Here is a 22,978-nt window from a genome sequence, read left to right on the forward strand (position 1 = left end):
ACTACTACTACTATCTCGGTATACCAATAACCAGGGGGTGGAAACTTAGAAGAAGGACGATTTGTATGGAAAGTGGCGCCATCTTATCTATAGTATACTTATTATACTCTTTGCCAATAACGTAGTATTATTCACTTATCTCCGGTAACTTGTAACGTATAATTTTATACCAAGTAAAAATCCATCCTGGTTAACAGAAGGTCTTATCTTTACTACATTTTTGATAAATCCTTGCAAATATCCCTAATTTTATTCAAGCTACCAAAGGAACTTGTATAAAATTGTTAAAGTTAAGAATTAAGAAAATGATTGTTGTAATTTAGTATTTTTGAGTGTGGCAACAAATCACATTGAAAACAAAGGGGTATTTGCGGCCGTACCTGGCCGTACTAATCGATAAATGTCAAATGTGAATTGTCAAAAACTGCACAGTATGCCGCGCTTGTAAAATAACATTATTGTATTTGTTTTCATAATAAGCTATTGAAATAACAATATAGTGTTATATATTTTTGTCAATGTTAATATTTAATTATCAAAACTGAAGAATGGAGGTGACCCGAAAGAGTGAGTCTCAATCCCTTATATTGCTGTAATTATTGATCGCTGCATCCAAGACTACTATTGCTTTTTTTTTACAGATTTTAGGGAATGTCTCCCCTTAATTGAAGAATCGATAAAGAAAGCTGATTTTTTAGTGATCGATGCAGAGTTTACGGGTATTATCCATGGCCGGGACGTTACTATGTTCGATTCCCCTCAAGAGTACTATGCTACTTTGTTAAAGGGGAGTACGGAATTTTTGCTTATCCAATATGGATTGTGCGCTTTTTATTGGAATGAAACTAAGAAGTATTATATGAACGATGCATATAATTTCTATTTGTTTCCACGGGGACGCCCTGGACCTGAGAAAGTATTCCTTTGTCAGAGTTCCAGTTTAGATTTTCTATCATCTCAAGGATTTGACTTCAATAAACTGATAAAAGAAGGTAATATATTCAAGTATCAATCAACAATAAGGAGGCTCACATTCACAGATAAAATCATATTTGCTGTTTTCATTATGAAAATTTAAAAAAATTGAAATTTTAAGCGTAAGTTTGTGTTCCACTTTTGTAATGTTAATTTTTTTAATAATCTTAGGTATATCCTATATGACTGAGCCCATGGAGACTCGCTTACGTGAAAATCTAACGGAGCGTCAAAAATCTTATGTGACCGGAAATAATAATATTCCCATACCAGATGAAAATAAACAACAAATTGAAGACATATGGTAAGTGGAATAAATGTAACTTCATTTTACTTCATGTACTATGTTACAAAAAAAATTCCAGAGGAAAGTGTTTTGAACATTTATCTGAAATTCTTGCTGTCTTTACAGCATTTACTGTACATATTACATTACTTTTAATGTAACCTGTAAACGCTGGAAGGATATTCAAAGATATATTATATTATATTTTACATTTATACTCATTGTAAGCGAAACTTTGTGTTTTTTATGAGTAAATAAAGATCTTTAAACCGAAGATGCATTTGAAGTTGTACAATCATTAGGCCAGTATGAAGTAAAGTCTAGTTACCCCTAACATAGAATAAGCATGACCGGAGACTTTGGTGGAGTTGTATAAGCTAACATATTGTCTTCAGTAAAAGGGTTCGTGTCTTCCTTGATGAGAAGAAGGCTGATTCCATGGAGATAGAACGGTGCAATGCTTTCATCAGACGGCTGCTCTTCCAAGAGCTGGGCAGTCGATTCAAGAAAGAAGCCTTTCTTGAGACAAAAATAGTGGACAACAGAGCTAGGTACTATACTATGTAATATAGTATCATCATCATCAGCTCACTATACGTCCCCACCGAGGGGCTTGGAGCCTACCCTAAGTTAAGGGTAATATAGTATATAATACATAAATTAAAAAAACGAACCAATGCTTGTAATTTTATTAATATAAATCATTTATTTCTGAAGTGATATAGTTTGTAACCCATTTAAAGGAAATTGTGTGGATTAACATGAAATTTGAAACAGAATGTTATGAAGTGTTTATTATAATATAAATAAAAAATCTTTGACAAATTATGGCCGAGAATCGACCAGTAGTCACCAATGCTAAATATAATTACGAAATTTATACAAGTATGTGAAATACATACATATCACTCTGAATATAATACAGTGCTAGTTTTTAGGTAAAGATATTCTTGAGCTGATTAGGAATAAAATGTGATTTTAATACAGGGTCCTCAGGGTGTCCCGACTGAAATCAGAAGCTGAGGGCCTGAGTAAAGATACGGAAAAGAAGGAGAAAGAGTGGGAAGAAGTGGAAGAGGCAGTTGGCTTCTCCAAAGTAGCTCGAATGATCAGCCAATCGGTGAGTTATACAAATTTCATAATGCTAGCAATACAATGTATTTATAGACTAAACTGGCAGTCGCCTGTGACTCCTTCCGCACGAAATAAAGAATAAAACTTGTTCTTCCAGACTATGTTCAACATCTACTTCAAATATCACCAACACCCATTCAGCCATTTTAGAGATACCTTCTGACAAACATCCATCCATCCATCCAAGCATTGCATTTATAATAGTAAGATAGTTAATGCATTTCTAATACTTTGTCTTCTTAAAATATGTAGAAAATATATTCAGGCATAGAAAATTACGTACAAGACAAGACAGCTATAGTATATGAAAGTAATATTTAGTTATTTTATGTTTTAGCAAAAGTTGGTGATTGGTCACAACATGCTGTTGGATGTTATTCACACCCTAAACCATTTCTTTCAACCGCTGCCGTCTGAATACCCAGAGTTCAAGGAGTTCGCGCATTGTATATTTCCCAGGTGAGTTAAGTTATAACTATTTTCATTATCTTTGTAAGGTTCTATCTTGTTTATTTTCTATCCCCATGAGTTTACTATGGAAAAAAAAAATTCTATGGTTTTTATAAAGAAAATTAGAGGGATACTTCTGTCTATGTAATATTATAAGAGCAAATGCTTAGTGCTTACTATGTATGGATGGATGGATCATTTGCTTACTTCATTATTAGGTTTTATTATAAAGTGGCTTGCTTAATCTTCTTATATGTATAAAATTCTTGTGTCACAATTTTCTTTCCCATACTCCTCCGAAACTGATTGACCGATTCTTATGAAATTTTGTGAGCATATTGAGTAGGTCTGAGAATCGGCTACTATCTATTTTTTAATCCCGTGCAGACGGAGTCGTGGGCGACAGCTAGTATATAATAATAATTATAAATTTTATTTTGTCACAGGTTACTGGATACAAAGTACATGTCTAGCCTGCCACCGTTCAAAGACAAGGTGAACTCTAGTGTGCTGGAGCATTTGCTGGCAACATTATCTGAACCTCCGTTCTCGCTTCCTAAAGCTGGTAAGAAAAATATACTTTTTTTAATTTTAGCTTTTCACTTTTATGTGGCTGAGCTTGGATATATCTGTGTGGCTTCCTAACAGTAAAAGAATTTTTCAAAACAGTTCAATAATAATTCTATAATAATTTTTAGTCATCATAAAGAACCTGTCCTTATTCCTATTGAGGGTCGGCACAGTATGTACTACTCCTCCATACATCTCTATCAACCGTCATATCTCAATTCACTCCCTTACGCATCCTCTTTCACAAAATCCATCCATACATTCTTTTGTCCATAATAATTCTTAGTAAAATAGGTAAACAGTACAACAGTTGTCCGATGTAATCAAGTTGGTCACCCCTGGTTCACAATATTTACAGAATCAGTGGAAGGTCGCGGCTACCGTCGCGCTGACGACAAGCTGCACGAGGCTGGTTTTGACGCTTACGTGACTGGGCTGTGCTTCCTCGCGATGCACCAGCACCTGGCGCGCATGCGAGGCGACCGTCCGCAACGCATGCCCGACCCCGACTGCGCAGCGCTCAAACCTTTCCTCAATAAGCTGTTCCTCGCTAAGACAGCGTATCAAGATTCCCCCTATATGAATCTTACTGGACCTGATCGTAAGTTTAAATTAAAAAAAAACCTCAGTCTTTAAAAAGTAAAGATTGAATTTGACTTTTCTGTAGTTATAAAAAAAAAATCTTTTATCTTTGGTTTTTAAGGTCTATAGTAGAATTCAATAAAAATAGGAAATTATAATTAACTAAAGAATTTTACTTTTATAAGACTTTCTTTTTCAAACAAGTTAGTCTTTAATAAGACTGTAATTACAGGCCTATAAAGACTGACTTGTTTGTATCAAATTCATAGTCAAAGCCATCCATTGAAATGTATAAAAATAACTAGCTGTCGCCCGCGACTACGTCTGCGCGGAATTGAAAAAACTTAGTAGTCTATGAGTTTTTCTAGGCTATGTTCTACATCTGTTGACCCGCTCTGCAGATATCTCTATCCTTCCATCCAAAAATTTGCATTTATATAAGTAAGATTTCTCTTTTCCTTTCCAGCGACACCGTCAAGGGATCACGTGTATTATATAACTTTCCCCAAAGATTGGCAGAGGAGTGATATCAGCCAGATATTCAGTTCCCTCGGTAAGTTATCACTTTTACAAATGAAAAAAAAATAATTTAAATTTTCTAGTTAAATTTTAATATTAGCTTCATATTAAATTAAACTCCAAGGAAGGTGGCATGTTATTATTGTAAATGTCATAATTTTGTTCAAATTGTAGGATAAGAAGAGTGAAGTATTATATACAAAGTGTTGAATATCGCCCGTAAATCCGTGTGTGCGGTATTAAAAAAAACTTATTTGGTATGTATTTTACCATCTATGTTCTACATCTATGACAAATTCTAGCGAGACCCATATATACAGCCATTTTGGAGATACTTTCTGACAAACATCCATCCATACATCCATACAAGCTTTATTAGGATTTTTTCTCACTGTCTTCAATAAGTAATGATGCAGATGCGTTGTTTAATTTAACAAGTATAGTTTTACTGTGAACAGTATTTTGTGAACTGTAACGTGATGAGCATGGGAGGTTAATGTTGCTGGTGGCATCAGGTCCTGTGACGGTGCAGTTCCTGGACGAGACTTCCGCACTGGTGGCACTGATGCGGCGAGACCAGGTTCACTTCGTACCTAGCGTCTTCACGGAGAACAACCGCGTATCATTTATGCCTTTTGCAGCTTACAAGGCTAACGGACCTCGGGTGAGAACTCATTTTATTACCAACTAGCTGTCGCCCACGACGCCGGCCGCTTGGAATGAAAAAAAAACTTATTTAGTTTCCGGCAATTATTCGTATTTTTCTCACGTTTTAAACATTTCAAGAAAAAGATAAGATAAATCCGTTCAGCCGTTCTCTAGTTTTAGCGTGACTAACGAACAGCAATTTTTTTTTATATATATAAATAAAGGTATTAATTTCCTCTGCAAATTAAAAATGGGTCTATGTGTTAATCGAGATTTTATATGGGTGTGTCAAATTTCAATAAAATGTGTTGAACTGTTGCGAAGATATCAATAAGTAAATCAAACATAGTCCACGGTAACTACACATTTCCAGAATTACATAGCAAATGTGTGCTTCCAGATTTTGTTCTACATCTATACTGAATTTCATGAAATCCATGCAACAGTTCTGGAGATACGTACAATCATCCATCCATCTAAATTATTACATATAATATTAGTAAGATTTTTATAATCAACTGAGCTCAAAGCTTGTGTTACTTTTAATGCCGCCCTCTCGTTCCCCCAACATGGTGTGGGACAGGGACTTGGGCCGAGGGTAAGTTTGTATTATTTAACTACGACAATATATCCTACTATATAAAGGGTTAATATGACCAAATGATCATCATCAGCCCACTATATGTCCCCATTAAGAGACTTGGAGCCCATAGTCAACACTGGCCTAGTCCGGGTTGACTACACACATATTGAATTTCTTCTCACGATGTTTACCTTCATCGTAAGAAATTCTATCATAGATAAATAACTATAAGCTGTTTAGTATTATTTAAATCGTGATTTTAATTTTTTTTTGTTTATTTATTAGGCGCCAGGCCAAGTGATGGAGCGTCCCCGTCAGCCGATGACGACTGTGTGCGTAAACATGTTTCGAAACTTGTTGCTTAAGTCTAATATCTTTTTATATTTTATTATTGTGTGTGTTTGCTGGCTGGCTAACTTTTATTTTCTACCATATTATTGTTCAATTGCATAGCATTTATAAAATACTAAAATTAATATTGAATTTTCGCTTTATTGGTTTTTAAAATTAATAAAAATTAGCAGTCTGGTTAATGCATTATACAGCGTGTTACAAAATTCAACGATAAAATTGTATTGGTGTATAGCCAGATTGATAATTACGAATATACGAGTAAAAATACTAAAAAAATCCAACTCTTTTGTAACTTTTCTTTTAAGTTGATACTTTTGATGAATTTTGGGACATGCTGTATATGCTTGTAATGCTTTTTTATATGCTTGTATGCGCAAATCTTTTTGAGCTAATATAATTTTATTATAACGCAACAAATAGCTTACTGCAATAGTTATGCTTAAGTTTTTCTATTTGCGACAGTTTGAAAAGATTTGTGACAGATTATAACTATTCAGAATGCTTCTTCTAGTAAATAAGAAATATGCATCTTGCTATCTTTTTTTTTTAGGATTTTTTGACGCAAACTCATTTAGAACAGCCAAAAAACGAATGCATTTATGATAGTGATATTTTTTTAATTATTTTAAAGTTCTCTTAAATGGCTGAAATATTAGCCAGTGTTTTTATTTAATTTATTCGACTGATATAATTGTGTTTTTCTAATTTTTTGAAAGTTTTTTTTTTATTACGCTACTTGTATTTTTTGTATGTGTTTGAGAATGTTGATTTGTAAGCATGGCTTTTTGACACAATGAAAAATCTCAAAATTTTAGCAAATTTAGGAAAAAAAAAATTTTAACAGCAACAAATATAGATTAGGTTTTAATGTAAGGTTTCCTAATACTACTTACTTACTAATTATATATTTATACACGATTATTTTTAATGCATTTGCATTTTCCAATATTATGAAGACATTTTAAAAAATATTTTTTTTATGATTAACATTAAAAAAAAGAAACATAGTTAAATCAAAAATATACAAAACAAATGAGAGAATATCCGATTTAATTACGCCATACCAATTCCTATGATTGGTACAAAATAGGACAGGACAACCTTTTTAGAAGGTCATAGACATCGTCTTTGGGTTACGTAATTTTTTTTACTATCAAAATATTTATTACCGAATTAATAAATATATTGAGAATAGAATTATGGTTTACTCGGGTTATAGGTCGTGATGATACATGTTGTTTGTTGACTTTTTCTATAAATAAACACATATAAGCTGAGGCTATTTAATACGTAAGACATATAAAACGCTTTTAAGAGTTTTTGCGACTATGCGATATCATATTTAGGAATATTAAAATATATTTTTAAGTCTTTTCGAATATAATTAAGCTTAGCTTTTTATAGCACAAATTATTTTAAGGTAAGGCTTTCTTGTTATGCTATTATTTTGTAGGAACGTACTCAAAGATATACAACCATGTAGACAGGACAACGTACCAAACCGAAGTATTGAACCACGTTACCATGGTAACGAGTTTTGTTTGACCCGCCATTTTGTCATGTGGGATTTGCTATTGATTTTGTCTAACTGAATTTTAATTGTCTTAATTCTTTTTAAAGAGAGGGATAATAGTAATTTTGTTATTCAGATGGTTGTGTTAGAAATTCACTTTAACGTCCGCTCTATAAATGATTTTTTGAATATCTTTGAATGTACGTTATTGACGTTTTCACTGCCGTGGTACTTGTATTGACATGTTGTCTCTGTTTGTTCTAAGAGAATGTAAGAGATGGCAACATATGTGAATAAAAGTGTCATAGCAGTGGAAACGGTTAGGAGTTTATTGTGAACATGTGACTCTAACGATTCTTTACTGTGGAGTCGGATCTCAATTGTGTTTTGAATAAATATTAATTTTAATGTTTTGTTTTATTTATTTAATCTACCCTCCATAGTGATTGTAACCGTTCGAGTCATATTGTTTGTTTAACGTTTAGGAAACTTAATTGATGATAAAATGTTTGAGGTTTAGGATTATTTAGTTCATTTAATTGAAATTTAACTGTCTTTTAATGTTTATTAAGCAAAAGGTTAAAATCCTTGAATTTTCGCACGTACGATGATGCCTCTTAAGTAAAATTAAATGTAATCGGATAAAATATAGCGAAGTATATAGGGCGATACTCTCATAACTATATTTTTTATCAAAATATTAGCAGATTTTTTTCTAAATTAACTTGTATATTAACTTTAAATTAACTTATTATATCTTTTACCACTACAACTAAGCTCTAGGCTAGTGCTAGGATGTGGTTCACGACAATAGTTGAATGGCGAGATTCGAACTCCCGACCTCGTGATCGGAAATCCGTACCCTTAACCATTAGGCTATTGACGCTTAATATTAAGTAAATTAATAAGTATTTCATGAAATTAAAATCATATTTTATTATGCTATAATAAGTGTAATAACTTTTTATTTTTATAGCGTAATGGTATTTTTTCAAAATGTCATATATCAAAAGTTATAATATTAAGTGATAAACTCTACGGTATACGGTGTGTAAATGTAGTTTTGGGTTACACTTTGGGTTAAGTAATCGTACGTTTAGGATTTTAAACCTATTCATCGCTATTTCTTTATGCTCCTGAAGCTTAAACATAGTAACGTTTATTCATAATTGCTATGCAAAATACGTAGGCGTTTTCGTAACAGAAAGAGGCTAAAACTAAAAGTGTATTTTGGCTACTTTTTAAGGCATTTTACCGCCTATAAAAATGACAAGATCGGTGATCGTACGGTGTTATTTAGGTTCGGTCATAAAGATCTACTTAAGTATTTATAATACCTTCTTAACTATGCAACTTCCTTTTGCATATAACATTTTTTTAAAATGTACCATGCATTTGTGACTTTTCACATTGACATTGCGTTTATCAGCAGTTGTTTGCTTATTTGAGGTTTGTGAACGATTTATACGTACCAAAACTTCTACGTATGAATACGCAATATAAGTAAATATTGAAATTGATTATCAAATATTTTCAACCATCAACCAAGTACACATTTTACCTAATAACTTTTAAATCTTAAAATATTTTCGATAAAATATCATTTCTCACATAATAATACATTACTTAACCATACTATAAATCCATACAACCTATATATCTTTTTACTTTATCTCATGTGTTTAAAATATTGATACAGTGTAATGGCGGCCATGTATGGGATTTGACGTTTCTCTGTTTACGTAATTTAGGCGTACAATTGGAATGAGATAGAAAATAACGCACAAAAATTGTCGTTGGTCTAGCGGTGGTCAGTGTTGCATGTAATGAATGTCTAAATGTTTAGTTAAATTAGTATTTTGGTCACTTTAGAATAATGGTATTGTTGTCTTTCCTTCTTGTATTGTGATACGCTACTTGAGGCAGCATAGTAAAAAATTTAAAAATATTAAAGGGGATTTAATAACGTCTACACAACTCTAGTACTTTTACTTCTGCATACTTGAAAGCGAATCAGTAACGAAGCGGAATAAAGTTTGAAACTTTGTCATGTTATAGTACGAGAGAAGATCGGAATGCTATCGGACTAACCGCGGGTTTCTTAGACCAAAATCTCCGTTTATAACATACTGTTATATCTGTTTTGTCAAAGATGAAAGGGATGGCGATATGTTTTATACAGATATTTCGGTCTCAGAAACTAACGGTTACTCAGTCTCATTTTCGCTTCGTTTTCGTCTGTCGTGCCGTGTTTCGTCTTCGCTTCGATTCCGGTTCGCTTTCGTGGTTGTGCGGTCCATGTGTAAAGAAAGTATAGCAATCATTGTCTCGAGATTCATGAATCGTCCCCAAGAAAATTGGCTGAATACTTAAGAAATCATTGCTATCTCCAGTAGCGCTGCTCAGGAGGCATAATGGCATAAATTGTGTATTTCATGGTTTTATTTAATGTCCAAAATATGATTAGGAAACGCATATGATATCGTAGCTCGAGAACACCACTGTACTAACACTTTTATTAACGTATTGTCGTCCCTTATATTTTCTTTAGAAAAACAGGGACAACAATATTTATTAATACGAGTGACACACAGTCGAAGCCCGCTTTAAGATTCGAGCGAGTAAAATGTCTACACGGTTCTCATGGCCCCTAACAGTTTTGTTTGAGTATTGTAATAAGTTACTCGTACAGCTGTATTGAACATATGTGTTTCTTTTATTGACATGAAAAAGATGAAGAAAATATGAGATACATTGTTGCTTTTGTCGTCGGCTTTTGCTATGAGAGTGCCGTCTTTCAGATATCGCACGACGTCCGTTAATTCGTTGGTTCCCCGTGGCTTCTGGCCTCATATGCGTCCTCTTCCGCCATGTGGCTTTCAACCTATGATGCCGCGTTCTCCGTGGATACCTTGAGGAAGTAAGTCAAGGAATCACTTGGAACTATAAGTAAAACAATTTATATTTCAACTATTTATGTGGAGGTGTGATTATTACCAAGACTTTACTCATTTAAAACCCAGGATGTTCGACAATCAATTCAATGTATTCAGAAATTTGAAGGCTAAGTATCTGAAGAAGTCCGGCTCGAGGGACCAAACTCATATTAAATGTTTTTCAAAATGCAGAAAGGTATTAGAGATACATGAGATTATTGTTGTATGAATTTAAGACGTAAATATAAATTGTACGTGCTTTCTAACTTAGTTAATAATGCGGGGTAAATAATTGAAGTGTTTCCTTGCATTACGGAGAGTTTCACCGGGATTCTAGTCTAAGCGAGCAGTGCCATTGTAAACTGCGATTTAGCGGATCGTGAGAGAATACGGCTAGGGTGACCACGTTGTGGATGCAAGTTATGGTTCTATTTTATTTTTCAACTTATTGACTTAATAATTCATGGATTTTAATCGCAAAGATTTTAGGTATTTATTTTAAAGTATTTATAAACGTAACTTTTTGGAAAAGTCTGTCATAAATGAGATAGAGTGTTATTTTTAATTTCTGTGACATTAACTATTCAATCATGTTAGTTGAAGAATAACCGATTCCTATCGAATCCTACATAGATGTTTGATAGGTTCCCGAAGAAAAAAAAATCATAGACGGACATCGATTTTGTTTTTGAAAAAAAATTATGTATAGGAAATATATGTTTATGGCAATCTGTGTCGGTAGCTCGGACAATGGCGCGTGGCGATACCGCGACCCCGCGACCTCGCGTGCGCGCTTCCGCCATCTTGCATTTTAATGCGCGCGCATTTGCATGCCGCAGACACGTGCTATCATATTCTATTCTCATTTACTTACCAGCACAAAATTATGCGGAGTTTACCTTCCCGTATTGTTCAATTGTGTTTCTGTCCAGTATTGTTCTATTTAATGCTGAAAATGTCGATTTGAAATTAGACATTGTTCCCCAGAAGGGAGGTAAAAATAGTTTTATAATTGTATAAATTGGACATTCATAAAAGTCATTAAATGAAATGAAACATCAGGTTAGTTTAATGACAAAAGAAAGTATTAAACAAAAGTTGTCTATGGATTTAGATACTAGACTTTTTAAGGTGTTTAAGTATCGAATTACCGTTCGTTTAGTCGTTGCTTCGAGTGGATCAGTGGGGTCAGGAGGATCGCATGTCGCGTGTTGAGCGTCGGTCTGTAGCGGAGGCGGCCGTAAACAACGTAACTCCGCGGGGGTGATAGCATCGGCACGCGCGGACTATCCCGCATCGTGTTTACGCCGTGATTTGCGCCGTTTTACACGTCTACCCACTCGCTAAAGACCATGTGCCATCATTTATGTTATAGGCAATGCTTGAAACCGTCTGAACCACTACATTATTCACCTATAGTATAACTACAATATAAAAAATGTAAATAACGGTATTATCTATGTACTTTAAAAGAGGACAAATGAATAGAAATTATATTAGCTTTTGTAGGACCATTTACGGATACGGATTAAATACTTTCAAAGATATTGGTTGGTCGACATACAATGATATCGATAATAATCTCTTTAGTAAACCTTAAAAACGTTTATCTTTCCCACTAAGCTTACAGCGATAGATATACGCTTTGCATGAAGTGTAAATAAGGCGTTTTCGCGAGGATGTCGGTCGCACGCGCTATCGCAAGATATGCTGATGCGATCCCTTAACGAGCGGTGCGGACAGCTAAACGTTCCTTTCAACGCAAATGTCGCAGCCCACAAAAGTTAACGTTTAAAAAATATAAAGTATACACAGCGGGAGTGATGGCTTCATTAGGTGATATAGACCGTTTGTAAATGTTATTATGCAGCTTATAGTTCCATTTATTGATAGTTTTGACACATCATTAAAATATATATTTATATGCAAAATGTGACCTTTGCTTTCCCAATCGGGGTCGGAAGACGTTATTAGATATGCAAGTTTTGCCAACTTTGGCACCTAATTAGGTGAAACTCGGGCAGCTGTACACATTTTCTCTATTAATTTATTATGTGTAAGTACATATATAAGCCCAAATATGCTTGTATGTCCGTTCGTTACGGTACCAACTGGTACAAATTTATCTTGAACGTACCAAACTGTCAATCACTCGTCACAATGTGTTCATTAATTTAAAAACAGAAAAATTAAAGAGAGAGTCAGTTAATGGTTAAAGTTCAGATACATTAAACGGGTTACGATCCTCAGTTCGAATTAATTATGTCAGGCTACTGTTAGAATGAAGTGTGAAAGATCACCAAGCAACAGGAATGCTATTAGTTCGGGCACGTGCTATAGAGGCGCAAGCGTGTTCGATAGCACGTCTAGTTGCGCACGCGCCGCGAAGTGGGTCGAGTCGCTGGCGCGGGTTGGTGCGGTCTCGGCAACACATTCGCAGTGATTTAAACGTTCGTGACTGACGTCCGCGCTGATCTTGCCTGTAGTGCCCGGCCGTCGCTATAAATTCCTTTATTTATAGCTATAAAATAGCGCTATATGTGTCTCAATATATTTTGTTAGGTTCTCGATAACTCGTAAATGCTACTTCGCGGTCGGGGTGCCCGACTTGCCATCGTTTTATACATTGCTGTAAACTGATGTTGAAATACGCTTAAAAGTTTAAATATTTTTAAATGTTAATAGGCTCGCTTTTTAATAATCTTTAACACGTTAGCTGCAGAATGATTTTTCGAAAAACAAAAAAAATATAACCCGCTGTTTATAAGCTTTATGGGGCCTTGCGAGTCACGCTGTATACAACAATTCGATTAAAAAGCGTCCGACAAGCCACAGCGAGGTGTTGAATGGAAGTATGGCTTGTCGGACATATAGTTAGACATGGCAGCTAACGTGTTAATAGTATAAACGAATTTAATTTACTTTGACACGGTACCGAGTCGATGATTGCAGAACTAAACTTTTTTTTAAATAATTAGTGTTAGTTGTTTTATTTTCAATGCAATATCACTTTAAAGTAATGTTTGATATCAATTTATACTAAGTGTGATTTGCTTTCCCAACCTTTTTAAAAGGGAGACCATTTAATTTGGTGGATGTGTAAGCATTCCTTGTGCCAATTGTGCTTATGTTGCGGTTTGAAATGATAAGTTTATATTTCAAAAAAGTTTTTATATTTATTTTATATCAAGCTCAAACTAAAACAATGTTATTAAATAGACAAGACCACCTATGTCTCTAATAAAGACTGTTCCGTAGCAACTAATAGCAAGTCGTTAAAACAACAAAGTACGTCGGGCGGCGTCGGGCGGCGTCATTAGTACACCGTCAGTATAAACGAGGCCTGAATGCGCGCGCGCAGGTTATCTCTCGTCTGCCCTTTTGTTTGTAACGCCTTGTCCCTTTTCAAAGACAAATTCGTATCTGTCTCAGCCCTTTATACGGAATTAACATATTCATAGAAAAGCCACTGAAATTAATGTTATTATGCAGTTATTGTTTTTGTTCTTATTTGTCTTTTGTTACAGTATAATATAGGTTGTTTTAAACAAGTTATGTTGCAATAAGAAAGAAGCTTTTCCTTCATAATGGCAATAAAATTAACATTTCCCTTATTCAATTATTTTCAATGCTTAGCATCTTCATAGTAAATCGTTAAAAATAATTTATGCCTTGTTAGGATTGTCGGTCAAACGTCAATTGTAAATGTTGGTGGTGTAACGACGAACTGTTCTCGCGTTAAATAGCATTCGGTTCGGCGCGTTGGAAAGCATTGTATTTAAAGTTATCTAGCCGGTCTATAAATTCATGAAGATACCGTCGCCAACATCAAAGGATCGAGAGACGAACGTCTGGAATCGTTTCGCGTGTCTCGTGCCCTGTACGCGCGTCTGCAACGAAGTTAGAATCTGTCTGTCAATTGGGAAATGGAATAGGCACTTTATAATCCTTGGTACACGTGTTAAATACGCATAATATTGTTAGTTAAAGTTTAAACTCTTTTTTTAATAAAATTGATTAGAGGTTATTTTGGAATTGCGAAAAGATGTGTCAAGATGACATCTTAATATTATATTTTTATCAAAAAAAACGAGACCTTGGTTGCGCACCTAATATATAATGCTAAAACAAAATCACTCATGTGTCGCAACGGTTTGTTTACCATATGTCTAAGCTTGGTTCATGACGTTTTGGATATGTCAAAATCGACCAGCTCTTACTGCTAGAGCCATCTACTGACAAACACAAGGAACTTAGTTGCGCACCTAATAATTTCTCGTATAGACACATTTTTATCATTGCTAAACTTAACAAGCCACATTTTCCTGTTTACTTTTATTCTATTTTTTAGTATGAATATCTAAGATTACATATTTGAACCATGCTATACATATCCTATTGAAATTTTTTGTCATACATATATAGATTAAATTAGCGATATTCTACATAAAGTATTTAATTTTTAATGAGGCGTGCGTTAAACTTTTAACATACATTGACACTATCTGTGAGTCTTCAGTTTAGCATCGTCGAATGTTTCGCGTCTTGACAAGCTGACGGGAGCTATCAGGCCGCCTTCCGTCACCTGCCTCGCGGACTCGTCGTGAGCCACTTTACACTACCCGATAATTTTTGTATTTGGGCAGATATTTTAATTTATTAAAGTAATTATATGGAAATACCATTTGACCGCGAGTGTCCCAGAGGTCTTTGATATAAAGTCAATGATGTTTACCGATCTTTGGTTGTTATTGAGTACATTTTAAGTGAATGGATCGAAAATTATACGTAAATGTCGGATTTTCTTGATGTTTGTACATTAGCAGTGATTTAACTTATCTTAATAGTTCATCTGAAACGTCAACTGTCAGTACCAATAGGGCAATTTACACTTGACGATTCCGACATTTAGTCTGAATCGTCGCCTCTAAAAATGGGGTCATAACGGGCCGCATTCGACGTCGGCTTTGCGCGCGCGCCGACGCGATCGTATCGCAGATCTCATTAGCTAATGGCGGGCATCGGCCAATTACACTGAGTGACGTGTCCGGGGCAAATTACGTGCGGCGGTGTCGCATCGTGTCGCGGTCAGCTGGCCCACGTCGCCGTCGTCACGTCGCCAAGTCGCCACGTCAATTAGCGATACATGAGCCAGGATCTACCGGTGTTACCCCTATCTAACATTTCTGAATCTTTTATCAATAGTATGTGTACGATACAATTTTTCATCACCCACATCTATCAATCTTTTTCGGAACCAAGAAAAAAAATCGTGCCATTTCTTTTCTTCTTTTAATACAATCTTTGCTTTGTAAGTAATGGCGGTTACCAGCGACTCCGATCGCGCGAAATTAAAAAAAACTTAATAAATAAGCTTATGTGTTCTTCCAGATTATGTTCTACATCTGTGCCAAATTTCATCAAGATCCATTGAGCCGTTCCGGAGATATCTTCCAACAAACATCCATCTAAACATTCACAATTATAAAATTAGTAATTACATGGTGTACGTAATATAAAACCAATAACAATTTCAATTACTACCACTTATCATAATTCCGCAAACTGTTTAAAAAATTCTTTATAAAAAATTTCTTATTTAGCTCCTTGGGAGGTATCAAAGCTTTTTAACGGTTATATTTTTTAAATTCCGATAGTCCATCTAAAAGCCGCCTCTGCCTACGCTTAATAGATTATTAAATAGTTAAGTAAATGTCAACGTTAACAGTAGCATTTATATTGATAGATAGGGAATAGGAAAATAAATAAAACAGGTGATTTGCGGATAGATTGTACGGTGGGTGGTCTGAATAATTGATGCTTAATCATAACCACATATGTCAAACAAAAAAACTGACAAGTAAATAATACGAAAACAATTACTGATATCCCACTATAATTAACTTATGTTTAATATGTGTTTTATAAGCTTGCTTAAAAGGTTGCTTCGTCTGGCAATTTTTTTTAGAACTCCGTATGATAAAAGATAAGCCGAAAGAATGCTCAGAATTTTGCCTCATATTTTTTTCTACATTCAATATGACGAATCTATATTATAAAGTAAAGAGTTTGTTTAAACGCGCTAATCTCAGAAACTACTAGTCCGTTGTGTTGGATAGTCCATTTATATAGGAAGGCTTCAGGCTATATAATATTACTCTGCGACTAAAAGTTTTTTTTAATTTTTGCGTGGACGGAGTCGCGGGCGACAGCTAGTGTTATTTAATTATGTTGTTCCTCTTTCCTTCGGTATAACTATAGTTATTTTTGAAAAAAAAAAATGATTATTAGAATTCTCTTAATGCATGTATGTTTTCTATATAACGTGGGTTTCTAAAACCGTAATCCCCGTTTAAAATATATTGCTTTCTCTTTTATCAAAGATAATGACAGGGATGACGATATGTTTTATACAGATATTTTCGTCTTAGAAATCAATATTTAATAGTTTAAATTTAATTTAGAAATGACCAAATGTAGATTTTGTTTGAGTAAGGAAATGAAATGCATTTGTGAATGAAATAGCAATTGTCGATAGCTGAGGTGTTGCTGGTAAAGGACCGAATCGTGGCCCGCCTTAAATGGATCACCATACCATTAACAAAATAGAATATCGGCGAATTATGAAGTAATTTCTAAAACACATTCTTTTGTTAAAATTCAAATATTATTATCGTATAGCTAACTGTATCGTGTTAAAGAATTGCATTTTAAATATGAAAATTTATACTTGGAACTAGTGGTGGCCGGTAACTTCGTCTGTGCTGAATAATAAAAACAGCATATATCTACCTTTTGTTAAAAATCCCGTCAAAATTAGACCAGTCGTCTATATTACAAGGAACAAACACGGATTTACGGTTATATAGACAGACAGAAAAACAAACTTTACATATAAAGACAACGAAAATACATCGTGTTCGCGAAAAGTGTTTTTTTTTCGATATTGCATACTCTAATTTTGATTACTTTAAAAAAAATTGTTAATCGTTTTCTCATTCAAATAGAAACAAAAGTAAAATTTCTTTCTAATTCCACCATTATCGTAACAATAGATATCATAGCTTCGAAATCTCGAATTATTTATTCAGCAAACCGTATTCGCACGTCCCGATAAGTTGTCTATAGGAGTCGATTCCGAAATTGGTTTGTCGCCATATAAGCCGACCCTAACACCCGTAGCGGGTGATTTACCCAGTGCCCAACGCTTGTCGATACGGCGACAATAAATAGAGGTGGCCTCAAGTCGTAACTGTCCGCCTCGACTCGCACACCTAAACTTAAGGTATTATGTTACTTTGAACACGGTTTCTATGTACATTCCTTTTTAAAATCTTCCTGGATCTTGATGAGATGAATTCAAAACAATCAAAACAATTCTAATTTCAAAAATTTAAAAAATAAACCCGTTACAGTGGGTTTCTGACACTAAAATCTCTGTAATAAACATATCGCAACATTTGACTAAACAAAGAAAACGGTATTTTTTAAAACGGAGATTACGGGCTCAGAAACTCATGGTTAATGCTATAAGTAATAATTGTAAGTTAAATGTATTCTAAAGTAAGTAATAATTGTAAAGAATATATATACATAATATTTTTATATTATGTATATATATTCTTCGGTGTTTGTACTAGATTGCTTTTTATTTTTACTTTACTTTACTTTATACAGCATTAAAAATAGATTTTTGATAATTAAAATGACGATGACATATAATTTTAAGAAATCAACTAAGCGGATTGTTTTTTGTTAATAAAATTGTATTATATGTGAATGCGTACTAAAAGAAGTGAGATATTTATATAGGACAGGTACGTAACATAGGCTTCCTTACATTAAGTTCCGAGTTGGTTTCGATGAGATCGGGGCGACGCGCAGAACAAATTTTTTAATAGCAAATAAAATCGAGCTTTAAGAGATTGAAATAAGAGTTAATTTTACTTTGCACTTTATCAAGATTGCGTTAAATAGACGTGAAAAGTAATATTAAATCTTGTTTTCAATAACATAAAGCTCAATATTATTTGCGATAACTCTGCTGTGTTCTCTGCCCCGGTCAGTGTGAACATACCCTAAGGAACCGATGTTCGTTTGGCGCCGTCCTGTTGTAGCTACCTTATATAGGCTACAGTCGACGTGGTATTTTTTACAACTAATCATCAAGATTAAAGGAATCCTGATGGATATAATTTTACGTTTAACGACGAGATGCTGACTTGAAATGTTTCAGAATGGTAGCACTCAATTGGAAATGAATAAAAGGAAATTACGTCATCACTTTCTTAGAAGAATACAAGATATCTTTATAATATTTAACGTAGAAAAATAAAGGTAATGCCAGAGTGGTATTTTTGTTGAAAGTACTTGTCCTAAAACGGGTACAAGTCTCGGCATTCTTAAAAAAAATAACGCCGAAAATGTTGTCTACTATCATATACATTACTTGTTAATACTTAAAGATTTTTTTCATTTAAGGAACAGAGGCAGCAATGTATACAATTGTAAAGATTATCGTAGTCTAAATTTAGTGTTGTAATGGTTTAATATAAAGAGTATTGATATGGTATAATGGTCAATTAGTTGTGACTCTCATTTACTTAATGTTTGAAAAAAATCTAGCCTGATAGAGATTCCCAGACGTCTGATATGCGGACTTCGCTAATAGTCTTGGACCATGTTTTTAATCATTCATTGTATACATCGTAAGAAAGTATTACTGTTTAGTTTTTTTTAATATAATTTATGTCATTAGTACAGATCAGATTAATTACAAAAAAATAATGACTCATTTGGCTCGATTTCTTCTTTTTTTATTTAATATTTTCTTTATGGATGTTATTATATAACTAGATTTTTTATTAATAATTGATGATGTAAGCGGTATCTTCAGACATTTTCTTTCTGATATTTAGCGGTAATTGGAAATATTTTCCAACAAATACTTGAATCATAATAGTAAGTAAAACAAAGTTATTTGCGAAAAAATATACAAAAGATCGACCAACAAGCAATTCACAAACAAACAATTTATATGTCGTTTAATTTTGTTTTGTTCGTATTATGTTTTAACAAAAAAGAAATTTACCAAAAAGTTTTAACAAACAATTTCTTTTTAAATTTCAAAACAAGTATTATTAAGCAGTGATTTAATGAAATGTTATACAAAATAAACTGGATTTGCGTCGAATAATTTTTCAAAACAATACCAAACGGAGAATTGACAGACCTTTCTATCATGTACATATATTTCAGTTGTATTTCCAAAGCTGCCAGCATTTGTTCGTGTTCCGTTATACATTATTCTTCAAAAGGCAAGTGAGCGATTTATTCATACTGTCCTGTCAGTCAACGATGACTGAATTCTGCATTAATTCGTTTGTGTTTGAAGACAGAATGCAATACGTGACCCTAATTAAAGGTATACTGTAGCCAATTATTATTGGAATTAAGTTCAATAATAACCTTAAAGTGATTATAAATATTATAGCTAACGTCAAATGTCCCATCGTAGTGAGTATTGGCGGGAATTCAGGTTATTAGCGTCTGATTACAAAAAAGCTTCAGTTACAAGTCAATCAAATAGTTGGTAAGGCGAATGTCATAGACGAAGGCGCGTCTACCGCCTTATTAGGAGTGTATTTGATGGATGAACCGACTCGTTGCACTTGGTACAATGTTTTGCTGTATTATATAAATATTAAATATGATTCATAAGGGTCGTACGATTTCGCGCGTAAAAAGTCACCCACCGCGCACCGGGGGCATACCGATGTCTGTAACGATGCCCACGTAAGAATCGATTTTATGAAGAATTCAATCGCACTGTACCGCTAGGGATGTCGCCAACGACTAATACTCTAGGGTTGAACAAAAAGTTTTCGAGATATTAATTTGTTGCGAGATGATTAAAACAGCTTAGAAAGCTTTCTATATATTGATATTATTTAGTATAAGGAATCTATCTTACTCTTATTAGGGTTCCGTACCTCATAGGAAAAAAACGGAACCCTTTTTTCATTAATGTAGCGAACCTCCTACATTGGTTTAAAATGTGTAATTTAAATTAGTTCGAATTACTTTTCCCTGCAAAATGACCGCGATATTACGTATAATTAATCATTGTCATGACGGATCATTAGGATTAAATTAACACTTTTCTAATATTTATTTATTATAATCTTAGCTTTAATATCATGCATATTGTAAAATGTTACAATAATTGTAACAAGTTGCAGTGCTTTTTAACTTGAAATTGTTTTATAGTATTTTTAAATGCGAAATGGTTGTAGAAATCGGAGTAATTTGGCGCAAAGACATGTCGCATTAGGGCCGTTTACGTCCTGTTAGGCAGGCGACAGGCGACAGGTGAATGCAGGCCCTGGCCGTGGCGCTTACATCGCAATTAGTCGTTACGTTCCAATACCAATTAGCTCGGAGTCGGCGCGAACGTGCCCTTTGATCGTGAACGTAAAATTCAAAAGAAACCGTCAATTGGTTCACCTGCAATCGATTAAATAAAATTCCAAGCAATCGTACATACATGTTTTTTATTATCAACAAATATAAATTGTATTTTCTGTTGCGTGTTTTTAATCTTTGAATTTGTTTATTAATAACATCGGCATTAGTATCGGTATGAGATTTAAACTAACTGTGATTAATCGACTTTATTCTCCGTAAAATATTACGGTGGGTTTCCATTGTTCAAACACCTATACAAAACATACAACTAAATCTCTGGAATAACAGATAATGAATGTTCAGACACGTGTTTCACCAGTGGAAGCCGACTGTAATAAAATGCGCGAGAAGCTTTTAACACCAGCTATTAAGTCTAATTTAAAGAAGTTTTAAAACTGATAATATTAAAAATATAATAGAAAAAGCTTTCACATCCAAAAGCTTTTCTAACACTGAGTAATTTAGCTTTTATTTTTGTTTTAATTTCATTGTTTACGTAAGCAAAGATCGAAACGGTTGCCTTTGTTATATTAAATAAGCAATAAAGTCCATGTACGTTTGATGTATTTTTTAATCATTTTTATTATCTAAAAATTATGTTTTCGTATCAACTTTCTAGTTATTGTTCCAATATTTTTATGCACTGTTTTATTTGCAGGAGTTCGCCTGACCTTTCGAGAGTGCGACAAGGTTTGTGTTTTGTTTTGAACTTATTAACGGCGATGTTTGACCTTCACAAATATAATAGACATTATAATATGAATTTTATGTTTGTTCGCAAGCTGTTTTCTGTCATTGTTGTTGTTGAAATGTCCACTTTGCTTATATTTCACATAGATACGTTCGCTTTACGACTTGAAGCATATCAAATAGCAATCTTTATTCAAACCGACAACATTGCTTTTTTGTTTTTTTTTCTGTATTTATATGCTCGTGTAATATTCGATTCAAATTTTAAATATGGCCGCCGAGTATTCAAGATTTATCATTAGCAGAGAAGGTAACTTAAAATTAGTAATCATTGTGAATGAAGGAAATATGTATATCGTTATAAGATTTTAAATATTAATTTTATTACTTTTTATAATATATAGAGTGTAAATCAAGCAAAATAACCGTGGGTGTCTGAGACTAAAATTTCCGTTTAAAACGTATTGTTATGTTTTATACAGACATAAGGTAAAAACCATTTTATACATTTTATTATTCAACGTTTATTATTTAACGTGGCAGGATCAGTGGGTAACCCGACGCCGTCGCGGGCGTCGCCGCAACAATCCCGGCCACGGTCCACCAGTGTATCATCGCCTGCGGAGCCGCCGCCCAGAAAACGGACATCTTCTGGCGTCTTCCAGGTTATTTGTTACTTGATTTAAGATTAAAAAATGTATATTACAGATGTAAATTATAATACATTGAACATATATTCCTTTGATTTTATCAGGATAAAAAAATATATTTTGAATCAATTTATTGTAACTTTATCTTTAAGGTTGATGAACTGGAACCACCGCATAAAAAGCCGGAACTCACTCGATCCAAGCCAGAGGAGCCCGCGCACGAACGCCCCCTGGCAGCCATCTCGAACGGTCGGCGGAAAGCGCACGCTGCCACCGACAACGTGGACAAATGTCGCGACAAAAGCGAAATTAAACATAATATACCCGTAGATAAATTTGATAGTAACGCCACTAGCAATTGCGTGGCCGCTTTTAAAGAAAGCGATAGTTGGGATTAAGTAAATTTTTTCGATTCTCTATTTGTATTTTTATTTATTACCTAATGTCATTTAAGTCTGGATCATATTACAGAGGACTAGTAGGACCTGTAGAATTACCTACGTGGCTTCCTCGATGTAGCAAAATATCGTCAAAATCTGTGCAGACGTGGGATAACAATTCTATAGAAGAATATTTGTTGCCTGCGACTTTGCTAGTGGAGAATTAAAAAGAAAGCTATAA

The 22,978-nt window shown here is 34.0% G+C and overlaps 1 protein-coding gene across 2 annotated transcripts; it reads left to right on the forward strand.

The window, feature by feature from the left end:
• The first annotated feature begins 392 nt into the window (after positions 1 to 392).
• On the forward strand, positions 393 to 22,774 carry Parn (poly(A)-specific ribonuclease). 2 transcript variants are annotated; one of them, XM_013313850.1, is made up of 14 exons: positions 393 to 567; positions 642 to 992; positions 1,147 to 1,279; positions 1,657 to 1,812; positions 2,249 to 2,381; positions 2,733 to 2,854; positions 3,292 to 3,410; positions 3,774 to 4,016; positions 4,464 to 4,550; positions 5,032 to 5,180; positions 6,033 to 6,079; positions 10,416 to 10,534; positions 21,676 to 21,707; positions 22,251 to 22,306. In XM_013313850.1, the coding sequence occupies exons 1-12, from the start codon at positions 549 to 551 to the stop codon at positions 10,528 to 10,530; spliced, it is 1,674 nt and encodes a 557-aa protein (XP_013169304.1). In that variant the 5' UTR covers positions 393 to 548; the 3' UTR covers positions 10,531 to 10,534; positions 21,676 to 21,707; positions 22,251 to 22,306. The 2 variants fall into 2 exon arrangements, with proteins under 2 accessions (XP_013169304.1, XP_013169303.1); XM_013313849.1 differs by lacking the exon at positions 10,416 to 10,534 and adding an exon at positions 22,510 to 22,774 and having other exon boundaries at positions 394 to 567; positions 22,251 to 22,372.
• The last annotated feature ends 204 nt before the right edge of the window (positions 22,775 to 22,978 follow it).

This window comes from Papilio xuthus, unplaced genomic scaffold (genome assembly GCF_000836235.2).
Source record: "Papilio xuthus unplaced genomic scaffold, Pxut_1.1 DF827542.1, whole genome shotgun sequence".
Classification (NCBI taxonomy): Eukaryota; Metazoa; Arthropoda; class Insecta; order Lepidoptera; family Papilionidae; genus Papilio; species Papilio xuthus.

Coding starts and splice junctions, on each gene's coding strand:
- Parn (XM_013313849.1), top strand. Junction 4,017..4,463: donor GAATCTTACTGGACCTGATC/GTAAGTTTAAAT, acceptor TTTCCTTTCCAG/CGACACCGTCAAGGGATCAC. Junction 4,551..5,031: donor CCAGATATTCAGTTCCCTCG/GTAAGTTATCAC, acceptor TGGTGGCATCAG/GTCCTGTGACGGTGCAGTTC.